The 11,422-nt window shown below is 42.0% G+C and overlaps 2 protein-coding genes across 2 annotated transcripts in view; both read left to right on the top strand.

The window, feature by feature from the left end:
• The first annotated feature begins 1,908 nt into the window (after positions 1-1,908).
• LOC135462696 (E3 ubiquitin-protein ligase Trim36-like) overlaps positions 1,909-11,422 on the top strand; it is a 46,836-nt gene continuing 37,322 nt past the window's right edge. The window contains exon 1 of the mRNA XM_064739919.1: positions 1,909-1,931. The gene's annotated coding sequence lies outside the window, so the exon portion shown is untranslated. The remainder of the gene's footprint in view (positions 1,932-11,422) is intronic.
• LOC135462968 (E3 ubiquitin-protein ligase TRIM39-like) lies at positions 3,932-10,771 on the top strand. The gene is made up of 6 exons (XM_064740290.1): positions 3,932-4,600; positions 4,989-5,084; positions 5,776-6,006; positions 6,499-6,521; positions 6,779-6,966; positions 10,188-10,771. The coding sequence occupies exons 1-6, from the start codon at positions 3,932-3,934 to the stop codon at positions 10,769-10,771; spliced, it is 1,791 nt and encodes a 596-aa protein (XP_064596360.1).

The raw sequence follows: 11,422 nt of genomic DNA, 5'->3' as shown, positions 1-11,422 counted from the left end.
AGATCTACTTTGGCGGTGTAGAGATCGACTGAGGAAAAGAGGGGTTATCAAATGGCGATAAGTATCATCGTCATTTTTATGTTGCGTATCGCTTGACATCTACACACCCTTGTGATTTTAGTTCGGAGCATATCTGCTCCAACCGGTTAGCCAAACTGGGCCAACCCGATCTTCAGTCTCTAAAGAAGAGCCGAAGTGAAGTGTTGGGCTTGAAAATCTCGCAAGACCGTTCTCTTCAAGTAAGGATCGCAACCCAGGGCAAACAGGTAGGCTTATTCCTCTATGGTCCCTCACACAAATATAGGAGATGTGAGTGTATATTTCACCGAGGCCTCACGACAGAGCTCTAGGTAACGACAAGCTTGCCAAGAAGACTGAGGCCCTATTCTTTTCGGCCTGGAGACCCCACGAGGGTATTGCCGCTTGAATCCAGTGGGCAACCATTGTAGCTATTGCCTATTCTTATTATACTGGTTTGAGAAAATCCATCCGACATTTCTCAACTATACTTCCAATGTATTCTGTTTGAACCTAAACGGGATAACAAATATAAATGACTTGAACCCATTCACTGAAGTAATTTTGTGGGAAACTGATTGTTCGTTGAAGTGTGACATTCACGGATGGGCCTTAAGGTAATGGCAATTTGTGGAAACCATTGTTGAGATGTCACAGAGTATAAATGTGTGCAAACATACTGAGGGATTTACCGCCCCTGTACAGATCAGGTGCATTTCTCAGAACTAAGTATTTTTTATTCCAATCTGCTCAGTTTCACCAAGTTGTGAAGTCAGGTGGGATTTGTGTAGACAGGTAAGATCTGTGAGACGATTATATGTAGTTTGGATGGAAACGATCTGTCAGGTTAAGGAGTTGTCTTTACTTGATCGTGTCACCCACTGTCAGACACAGTTTAATTGGTCTGCTCGCCCTCAAATCGACACAACGTAGATATACGAATGGGACGCTTTCTTTAATAGACTTTAACATCGGCCATGCCAGCCTATGTGTGAGCGTAGAACCGTCGATATTTGCGTATCAAGGAAAACGACTGATTTTTGTTCAGGTTTATACTCTTTGACTGTGTCGATCTTCTAACAGGGCGATATTACGTTATTAATTTGAGGTCGTGAAGCTTTAACCTTGAAAAGCATTATGCAGTTGTGCTGAAGGTCGATTACTGGCAGTGACGTGCTGTCTATGGCACACATAGCGCGGATATCATGCCTGTATGGATCACTGTTCATTTACTTACAACGTGTAAATATAAAAAAAAAAAAACTGTGACAGTAAAAAAAAGCCATGCTATACGTGTATAATCCTTCACCTAATCCCTGTACGCCAGTCCGTCTGTTGTGTGATAGCCTATATCAGTTGCTCAAAGGGGCTTCAGTGGCCGAGATTATTAGCACACGAGCCCGGAGCAATGGCGAAGAAGCCTACCGCCCAATTCCAGTCCATGCTAGCTTCCTCTCCAGCCGCATGTGGGAAAGTCTGCCCTCATCATGCGGATGGTCCCGGGCTTCCACCGGGCCCCGTTTTTTCCCCCGCTATAATGCTGGCGGCCGTCGTATAAGTGAAATATTCTTAAGTGTGGCGTAAAACGCTAACCAAATAAGTAAATAATATTGTTAAAGTAAACTGTTATGACCGTTGATCTGTGAGCCATCCGATCAGTTGCAGTTAAAGCCGTACTATGTAAATAACGGCCATTGCAATGGCCATAATTTTAAAGATTATGTGCACATTCTTGAGTTGTTGAGGGAACTGTGCTACAATTGCGGAGATGTCATGTAGTATAAATATGTACAAGCATACTGAGGGATTTACCTCTCCTGCTCGGATGACCTATTTCTCGGAACCAAGTAGTTTCTGTTTCAATCTGCGCAGTTTTATCAAGTAGTGAAACACGGTGGGAATAGTGTCGACAGGTAAGTCTTGTAAGATGGGGTAGGCCTGTTGTTATATCGGGATATTTCTATCAGGTGAGAGAGTTGTCTTTACTTGATCGTGTGACCAGCTCTCATACAGAATGTAATTGGTCTGCTCATCCTAAGTCGACGTACGATTAAGGGTGTGTGTCTCTGTACAGACTCTACTCTCGATCTGTGTGTGAAACTCTGACACTGTCTATAAACAGTTGGAATATTTTCTTCTCAAGAAAAACGACTAATTGAATTAGGGGCAAGTTCATACTGTCCAGTTATGTCGATCTTTTCACAATATAAACAGGGCGATAGTACGTTATTAATATATTTTTCTGAAGCTTTGAACTTGAGAAGCATTATGGAGGGTTTTGCTGAAGGTCGTTGCTTGCCACTGACGTGTTGTCTGGGGTTGGGCCTACATTCATGTAGATAACCAGAGCAACCGACATGTATGGAACGCTGTGTGTTTACTTACAACGTTCGCCTTTCTTCTCCAAATATAAAAATTGTAACAGTAAAAAAATCATGGTTGGGATGTACATGTTCTCATATCCCAAGCCGAAGAGTAAGAAATACCAATTTCGAAGTCTTTGGTATGAGGCGACTCAGGTCTAAGGCCTCCCGACTTGGAGGCGAGCTCAAACCTAAGGTATGCACTGAACTGCAGATAGGGTTTTCAATGTAACAGAACTGAAAGGCTACATGGATTATTAACGTGCCACTCAGCAAGCATTACAACCTCGCCCATTGATTAGCAGTAATGGGGTGTGGAATTTGACACACCTAAGCCAGTCAGGACAGCCGTATACTCCATGTATATTAGCTCGAGTTGTTTGTGTGCAGATAGAATGGACGCTGACCTACTTCCACAGTGTACATGGGTTACATATCTCCAAAGGGGGGGAGGGGGGGGGGGCTCCGTGGCTCAGTCGTTTTGCGCGCTAGCGCAGCACAATGACCCAGTTTCCTCTCACCAATGCGATTGCTGTCAGTTCAAGTCCAGCTCATGTCGGCTTCCCCCCCACCACCCCCCAGCCGTACGTGCAAATGCCTGGAAGCAACCTGCGGATGGTGGTGGGTTTCCTCTCACTATATTGCTGCTCGCCGTCGTAAAAGTGAAATATTCTTGAGCACGGCATAAAACAACAATTAAATAAATAAACATATCTCCAATCCAGGCTTTGAGTTGATACGGTGCTATGACAGGCTGTCCCTGTTATAGCGCTGTATCTAATCGGTCATGTACTTCATACGTTGGAACGATGTCAACATTTTACGGTTTAATCGTTTTGATTGATAAGCAGGTGTATTGTAGTCTTTACTTCTGTGCTTTCTGACAATAACATAAAAAAAAACACTGGGAGCTGGAATACAAAATTTGACCTTGGTTTATAACTGTTTTAATATAAGTAAGAAATGCTCGTGTCACTATTAGTAATGTCGTGTTTATTATATCTGTTATATATTGTATAAACTTCTGCAGACAGAGATATTCCAGAGGTTTGGCCCAATTATCATACAGTATATAGGGTCAAGTTACCATCATAGACACTGTAGTCAACAGGCTTGGCTAGAAAATATACATTTAAATAGCGATGATGTCGTTTTTGCACACAGACTTGCTAATTATGGATTGGAGCTATATATCTATCGAATATCACTATAAAACACCTCTGCCCAAATAAGCCTGACCAGATTTTTGCCAAAAAGCGCAATAAAAGGAAGAATCGCCAAATTTCTAACTGAACAGAATGGATTCTTTCTCAGGAAAGCGAGGTTTGCATACTCTCCTCATGCGTGTATAGACACTTTAATGCTTCTTAAACCAGCATTGGAGAATAGCGATCAAAAGTACTGTACTCAGTGTGTTGTGGGAACACGGGAACAGATGGAGGTTTTGTGCTGTCTTGAACGTTAATATTTTTGTAAATAGGAACATTCTTATAGGTGCCCGTCTGAGCGATTTACCGTTTTTGTTTCAGGAAAAAAAAATCAAACTAATAATGGCCGAAAGTATGCAAGTGCGGGATGATGTTCTCATCTGTTCGATATGCTTGGAAACATTCCGGAAACCAGTAATGCTACCCTGTCAGCACAGCTTTTGTAGGGAATGCATTGATTCGTATGCTGACAAGTTCAAACATGTACAGACAGACGAGAGCTCCGGCAGCACTGGGTATGAGGACGTTCATCAGCTGATAGCGTGCCCTGTGTGTCGGGCACCGACCAGTCTGGGGACAGAAGGTGTGGCTGGTCTGCCTCCCAACTTTCATCTGGCAGAAATTGTGGAGAGGTTCTCATCTGGTGTAAATATTGAGGATGACATCCCATATTGTTCTCTGTGTGAGGAAGGTAATCACGTCAGAGCTGTCAAGTTTTGTACCAACTGTGGTGTGTTCTACTGTGAGGAATGTCTTGCTATTTGTCACCCAATGAGGGGTCCTCTGAAACGTCACCATCTGATTTCGCCCCTGGAGTACCTCTCTCAGGAAACCTCACAGGGTCAAGTCAGCAGGGACCACCAATCAACCCAGCAGCCGTCGTGTGCGAGACATGGTCAGTCATTCGGCTTGTACTGTGAACCGTGTCGGATGGTGATCTGTATGGAGTGTGTGGTTGAGCATCAAGGACACGCTATGCGGGATATACCATCTGCAGCTGAGAATGACAAGGTAATGTGAAAAAGATATTCATATATAAGCCATCAACCGAAATGGAGTCAATACTCGTGTGGTCATTTCTCAAAACGACCACGAAAAACTAAGAAATTGTGTAAATTCATAATTACTTTGGAATCATGCAAGCAAAAGTGATAAACAGTTTTCAATGATGTTAGAAAGAAGCAAGAAATGTTCTTGGCGAATAACTTAAATCACTATCTAAATCGTGTACCATGCTAGTATATAAGTCGATAATTAAAATAAATATTGCATGATTTGGAACTGTTTACTGACCTAAAATTTATGATGTGTAGTGAAGAATGGGACATTTTGTCCTGTACTGTAGTGAGTCATTTGAAAGGCGGATTTTTGAATGTAGCATTTTTTTTTTCCATTACAGCCAGCTGTTTTGAGCAGGACTAATGAACTGAAGAAAGTCTTAGGCGAAACTAAGGAATCACTGTCCGGAGTTCTGAGGCTGCACAGTAAGATACAGGTTGGTATTTTCCATTACACCTGTTCAGTCTCATGTTGTTGTGGCTCATTTTGACTATGCAGAATATTGCTATTAAAGCTTATTCTGTCACATATTATATATGTAGATTACAATTAAAGAGTTGAACCCGAATATTGACGACTTTTTATTAGAACTTAAACAGGGGAATACACGGACTGATGCGGTTATTTATTTGTGTGAAGGACGAGTCTATTTACTTGTTTCTGGCTTTTCTGATCAGACTATCGTGTCATTGTTATGACTTTCTTCTCAGTGACACACACGCGATATGCCCACCTCAGACAACTCCATTTGATATATCATTGCCAATCACGCGATATCATACTAATATCTATAATACATACACGTACGCCATTTGATCTGATGGGGCGACAACGTTCGTGTTTGAACCAGCCCCAGGTGTCTGAGGTTGGAAGCATCTAAGGCTTCCCCATTCTCGGAGCATCAGTTTTGATGGCACGACCCTTTTAGAGATTGACCGACGTACCTTTGGGGTTTTGAGTGGAGACTTGCATGTACATCACTGGATTAAAGGGAAATCCCCTCAACCCCGGAGACACATGGTTATGTGGCGCGTATAGTTCACCCTTTTACACATACATATATAACTTCTTGAACACGCAGTTCTAAAGGTGTGGATGAGGTAATAAACGAATTTTCTGTTTGGCAGGAAAACCAGGAGCTTCACACTCAGGAGGTAGAAAAGGCTTACTGTGCAGCCTTGGAAGCCTTACAAGCCTGGAGGCAGCACTCCTTAGATGGCATAAGAACCCGCTATTCACAGTGGAGTGTGGAGTGTAGTGCTATACTCAAACATTTCCAGCTACAGGCCCAGGAAATGGAGAGGATGGTACAGGCTTCCAATGATTTATTAGCATCAATGGACGTGGAGTTTTTGCAGGTAAGTCAAGCATATAAGCCACAATCTCTAACATTAATTCAGTTGCCTCTACTACAGACGTTACCTAAGACCCAAACCACCCTTAGGAACTGATCAGGTATTCAAATCCATCTCATGCTACCAGATCTGCTAAAGTTTTAGATCCTGAGTTCAACAGCTTTATTATGCTCAGTGGTACCCATCGGTCCGATTAAAGCAATAAAGTAGCAACATGTAATGTCAAAAAGAACATATTGTATGCTGTTTTTTTTTTAAATAAAACAAGATTTGTATGTAAATAGATTTGCAAATAAGGGGAAATTGTATTGTATGAAGCACAATGGAATTTATTAAGCGGAATTGAGAGCTGATGTGGGCTATGTAATGGATCAGGGAATGGTCTAAATGTTGGATATAAAAGCCAAGGGTGCTTGTGTACTGTGTGTCTCTGGAGAGGTATCTGTTTCTTCTTTACTTGATTTTATATGTAGGCTCAATTCTGTTTGTTGACAGGGTTCCACGGACTTCACCAAAACGTATGTATAAATGTGTTATACCTCCCCATGTTTGTTATACATGCGCACCTGACTATTGTCAGCAGAAGTGTTTCTGTAAGCTATAGTTGTCCAAAACATGACTCAAGTGTGAGATATATCTAATGTTCAATCTTACGTTTGTCCAGACAAATTAGATCTAACCTACTAGGAATAGTACATCATGGCATTCTTATAACTGCGCGGACACAAGATCACTACACGACTGTGTCTCTTTGTTTTCTCTCCTCTTCTCGCAGAACTGATGACCAGCTGAAAGGGGTAAGATCAGAACTGGAGAAACATGAGGTCAGCAGACGGAAGCTTCTAGCTTCTGTACAACATGACCAAGTTGTTCCTAGACAGGTGACTTTAAAAGAGACAATGCAAGAATGCCAGGACTTAGAAGCAGCAGTCGGTGGACAAATATCTCCCCTACGTGTTACAAGTAAGTTCTTCTGTATAATTGGCATACAGTAGGGTGTGCTTAGACGACATAAAGGACTGAAGGATTTACATTAGTGTGTGCATCGAAGACACAGACATAATTGGAGAGGGCGAACGGCTGTGTACCTGCAAAACACACGATAGACTCTGTTAAGAAAACAAACCGATATGTCCTAGGCGTGCCAAGAAAATAAACAGTATTCCAAGAGAGACGAAAGTGAGAAGAGTTTGCAAAAAGTACAGATAGTATAAACCATACACATTAATGTTAGGCAAGAGATAGGGTGGGTAAAAAGAAGCTAACTAATGTGAGGTATAGAGTAGTGTGTGCCCAGAATATACAAATTATTGTCAGATATACAGTATGGTTTGCCCAGAGTCCAGTAGGATGTGCACAGAAGACACAGGCTAATGTGAGTTATACAGTAGGGTGTGCTTAGAAAACACAGGCTAATGCGAGTTTTACAGTAGGATGTGCACAGAAGACACAGGCTAATGTGAGTTATACAGTAAGGTGTGCACATAAGACACAGGCTAATGTGAGTTATACAGTAGGATGTGCACAGAAGACACATGCTAATGTGAGACATACAGTAGGGTGTGCACAGAAGACACAGGCTAATGTGAGTTATACAGTAGGATGTTCACATAAGACACAGGCTAATGTGAGGTATACAGTAGGGTGTGCACAGAAGACACAGGCTAATGTGAGGTATACAGTATGGTGTGCACAGAAGACACAGGCTAATGTGAGTTATACAGTAAGGTGGGGACAGAAGACATAGGCTAATGTGAGTTATACAGTAGGATGTGCACATAAGACACAGGCTAAAGTGAGGTATGCAGTAAGGTGTGCACATAAGACACAGGCTAATGTGAGTTATACAGTAGGATGTGCACAGAAGACACATGCTAATGTGAGACATACAGTAGGGTGTGCACAGAAGACACAGGCTAATGTGAGTTATACAGTAGGATGTTCACAGAAGACACAGGCTAATGTGAGGTATACAGTATGGTGTGCACAGAAGACACAGGCTAATGTGAGTTATACAGTAAGGTGGGGACAGAAGACATAGGCTAATGTGAGTTATACAGTAGGATGTGCACATAAGACACAGGCTAAATTGAGGTATGCAGTAAGGTGTGCACATAAGACACAGGCTAATGTGAGTTATACAGTAGGATGTGCACAGAAGACACATGCTAATGTGAGACATACAGTAGGGTGTGCACAGAAGACACAGGCTAATGTGAGTTATACAGTAGGATGTTCACAGAAGACACAGGCTAATGTTAGGTATACAGTATGGTGTGCACAGAAGACACAGGCTAATGTGAGTTATACAGTAAGGTGGGGACAGAAGACATAGGCTAATGTGAGTTATACAGTAGGATGTGCACATAAGACACAGGCTAAATTGAGGTATACAGTAAGGTGTGCACAGAAGACACAGGCTAAGGTGAGTGATACATTAGGGTGTGCACAGAAGACACAGTCTACTACGAACTATACAGTAAGGTGTGCACAGAAGGCACAGGCTAATGCGAGTTATACAGTAGGGTGTGCACAGAAGATACAGGCTAATACGAGTTATACAGTAGGGTGTGCACAGAAGACACAGGCGAATGTGAGGTATACAGTAGAGTGTGCACAGAAGACAAAGTCTAATGTGAGTTTTACAGTAGGATGTGCACAGAAGACACAGGCTAATGTGAGTTATACAGTAGGATGTGCACAGAAGACACAGGCTAATGTGAGGTATACAGTAGGGTGTGCACAGAAGACACAGGCTAATGTGAGGTATACAGTAGGGTGTGCACAGAAGACACAGGCTAATGTGAGGTATACAGTAGGGTGGGCACAGACGACACAGACTAATGTGAGGTACACAGTAGGATGTGCACAGGAGATTCAGATTAATGTGCAGTTGGCCCAGAAGTCACAAAAAGAGGAAAGTACATAGCAGAATTATATATTAGCAGCTGCAAAATTAGATCAGAACAGATGGTAGTGAAGCCATCGGTGTCTACCTTGTATTTACAAATCAGCGCGTGTAATGTTAGATCAGGACTGGTGTTTGTATATTCTGTGGTGTCTGGGTGATGTTTACCCAATGTGTACAAGAGCAGGTGTACACTCTTAGAGCAGGACATACAACATATTGCACCCAATTTTTTGTGCTTTACTCAAGAATATTTCACTTAGACGACGTTGGCAAGCATTATGGTGGGAGGAAACTGGGAATAGCCCGGTGGAAACCCACGCCCATCTGCAGGTTGCTGGAAGACCTTTTTACGAACCGCCGAAGAGGAGGCCAGCATGAGCTGGACTTGAACTCACAGCGACCGCATTGCATGGTAAGAGCCTTCTGTTTCATTACTCTGCGCTAACGCGCTAACCAACTGAACCACGGAGGCCCCCTAATTTTTACTGAAACATGTATTCAAGTAAAAATTCGCCATTTTTTCCTAGATTCAAATGTAGTCAAACACTTACTTCAAAGGGGAAAGAAAAGAGAAAAAATGCCCTCATACCTTTTTCATTATTAATGTTAAAGGGTATAGATTCCATGTATAAGAGTATGAGGTTTACATGCTCTTCCCCCCTAATATAACTTTGTTGTTAATATTTAAATATTTAGGTATCTTTAAAAAAAAAGGCAAATTGAAGAAAATTTAGCTGACTACTTCTGGTGGATTAAATAGTCTTTGGGGGGTATTGTGACAATGAAAGTCACTTGGTAAGTTATGTGTGGCGAGTTACCTCCCTTATTACACAGACGGCTTCGGTACTCCACGAATGACAACAGGCCTACTGCAGCTTGATAGTGAATTGAGTGTTCAAATGTGTCATAACTGACAACTAAAACCAATGGCTGGATGGAGGAAGGTATTATTCTTGTTGTAAGTGATAAGTTTTAAACAAATTAGATCGCTAAAAGCCTGTATTTTAACCCAGTACTTAGTCTATGTCTATGTCGTACCCGTCATTTAGTCATGGATTCAGTTCTTGTTGAAGCTCAACTCTTTTAAACTGGCTGAAAATGACAGAGATCTGTATATAAACTACATTTATGTCAAAAATATATGTCATTTTATTTCAAGAGTTTGTGTTGAGCAAGTAAAACCACGGTATGTGTACAGGTATTTACACCTCAGTCTTACAACGTGTGTTTATGGTTTGCTGTTGTTTATGCTGCATCTGTTGTGTTTTTGCAGAGCCGACGCTGAGATTCACAGAGACAGACGACAGTGAGCTGAGAATCACTGACAGCGGCTGTGTGGTAAAGGGTGAGGACTTGACCAGGGTGTTGTGGTGGAGGAGAGCTGTGACAGACGGGCGTTACCAGACGGGCAGGTACTACTGGGAGATACACATCACCTGTTCAAATGGCTCTGACTGTCATATAGGAGTGACACAGGAGAGCTATGGTGTGAGGGGAATGACAGACCCTGGCTGTAACTCCTGGTACATTGGTATGGTGTACCGTGGTGATGAGGTCTGGTGTGATAGTCACAGTGGTGGTGGTGAGATCAAACCTGACTATCTACAGTGGAGACGTTACACACGACCTCATCACCTGGGTGTGTACCTGGACTGTGATGAACACACACTGACAGTCCTGGACTGTGACAACAACCAGGTAATGTACACTGACAGTGATGCTATCGTCACAGAGCCTCTCGTGCCATGGGTTGGGTTTTATGTCAGGTATGGACCTGGATCTGTGTCTGCTCGTCTGGTAACGGGTGACTCTGCAACTCTGCCTCAAGTTCTCTGTGATATGATAAGCACTTCCTGACCATCGGGTAATTATTTATTACATCTTTTCCATCATATTATCATGTGTTGAAGGAGACTGTTTTGTTAGGTTTTTTTTAAAAAAAAAAGACAGACCAGTTTGTGTATTGATGTTTTAGTTAATGTTAGCAGTGTGGCTAATTCAGTATGTATAGCTTCTTCTGCAAAGTGGTCAGTGATCTGTCACAAGCTTACATCTTGGTGTAGTTATACACAGTCTGTTTCACTTGTCCTGAACATGAATGTCAGGTTTCTTCGAAACAAAATACATGTAGATAATGACTAGGTAGTTATATTTTTATGTGATGGCGACTTGTAAATCAGCACAATCAGGAGTGTCACTGAGCAAAACGGGCCACGGTTTATACATGACAATACATATTGTCAACATGGTACATGTAGTAATTTTTGTTGTGTTATGTAACTTTAATTCCTAAGAAATAAACTAAATGAGAGAAATATGCCTTACCCTTTTAGCTTAGACCGGAGTATTGATTTTCCTTAATGATTATGTATTAAATCTTCAACGTGAAAAATATATATACCCTAACTTTCGCATGGTACCTTGCCATACCTCTACATGCAGCTTGTACTTTTGTCTACAATATTCTCAGCTACCACTTTTTTAGCTGTAGTGGTTGAAAGTGAAGTC

This window comes from Liolophura sinensis, chromosome 2 (genome assembly GCF_032854445.1).
Source record: "Liolophura sinensis isolate JHLJ2023 chromosome 2, CUHK_Ljap_v2, whole genome shotgun sequence".
NCBI classification, from domain to species: Eukaryota; Metazoa; Mollusca; class Polyplacophora; order Chitonida; family Chitonidae; genus Liolophura; species Liolophura sinensis.
The sequence above is the reverse complement of the archived record's forward strand: the minus strand, read 5'-3'. Positions and strand labels throughout refer to the sequence as shown.

Bases quoted from the DNA above. Each gene is read 5' to 3' on its own strand.
- LOC135462968 (XM_064740290.1), top strand. From the start codon at position 3,932: ATGGCCGAAAGTATGCAAGTGCGGGATGATGTTCTCATCTGTTCGATA. The intron at 6,007-6,498 runs GTAAGTCAAGCA...GTTTGTTGACAG, and splicing joins TGGACGTGGAGTTTTTGCAG to GGTTCCACGGACTTCACCAA. The intron at 6,522-6,778 runs GTATGTATAAAT...CTCTTCTCGCAG, and splicing joins TCCACGGACTTCACCAAAAC to AACTGATGACCAGCTGAAAG.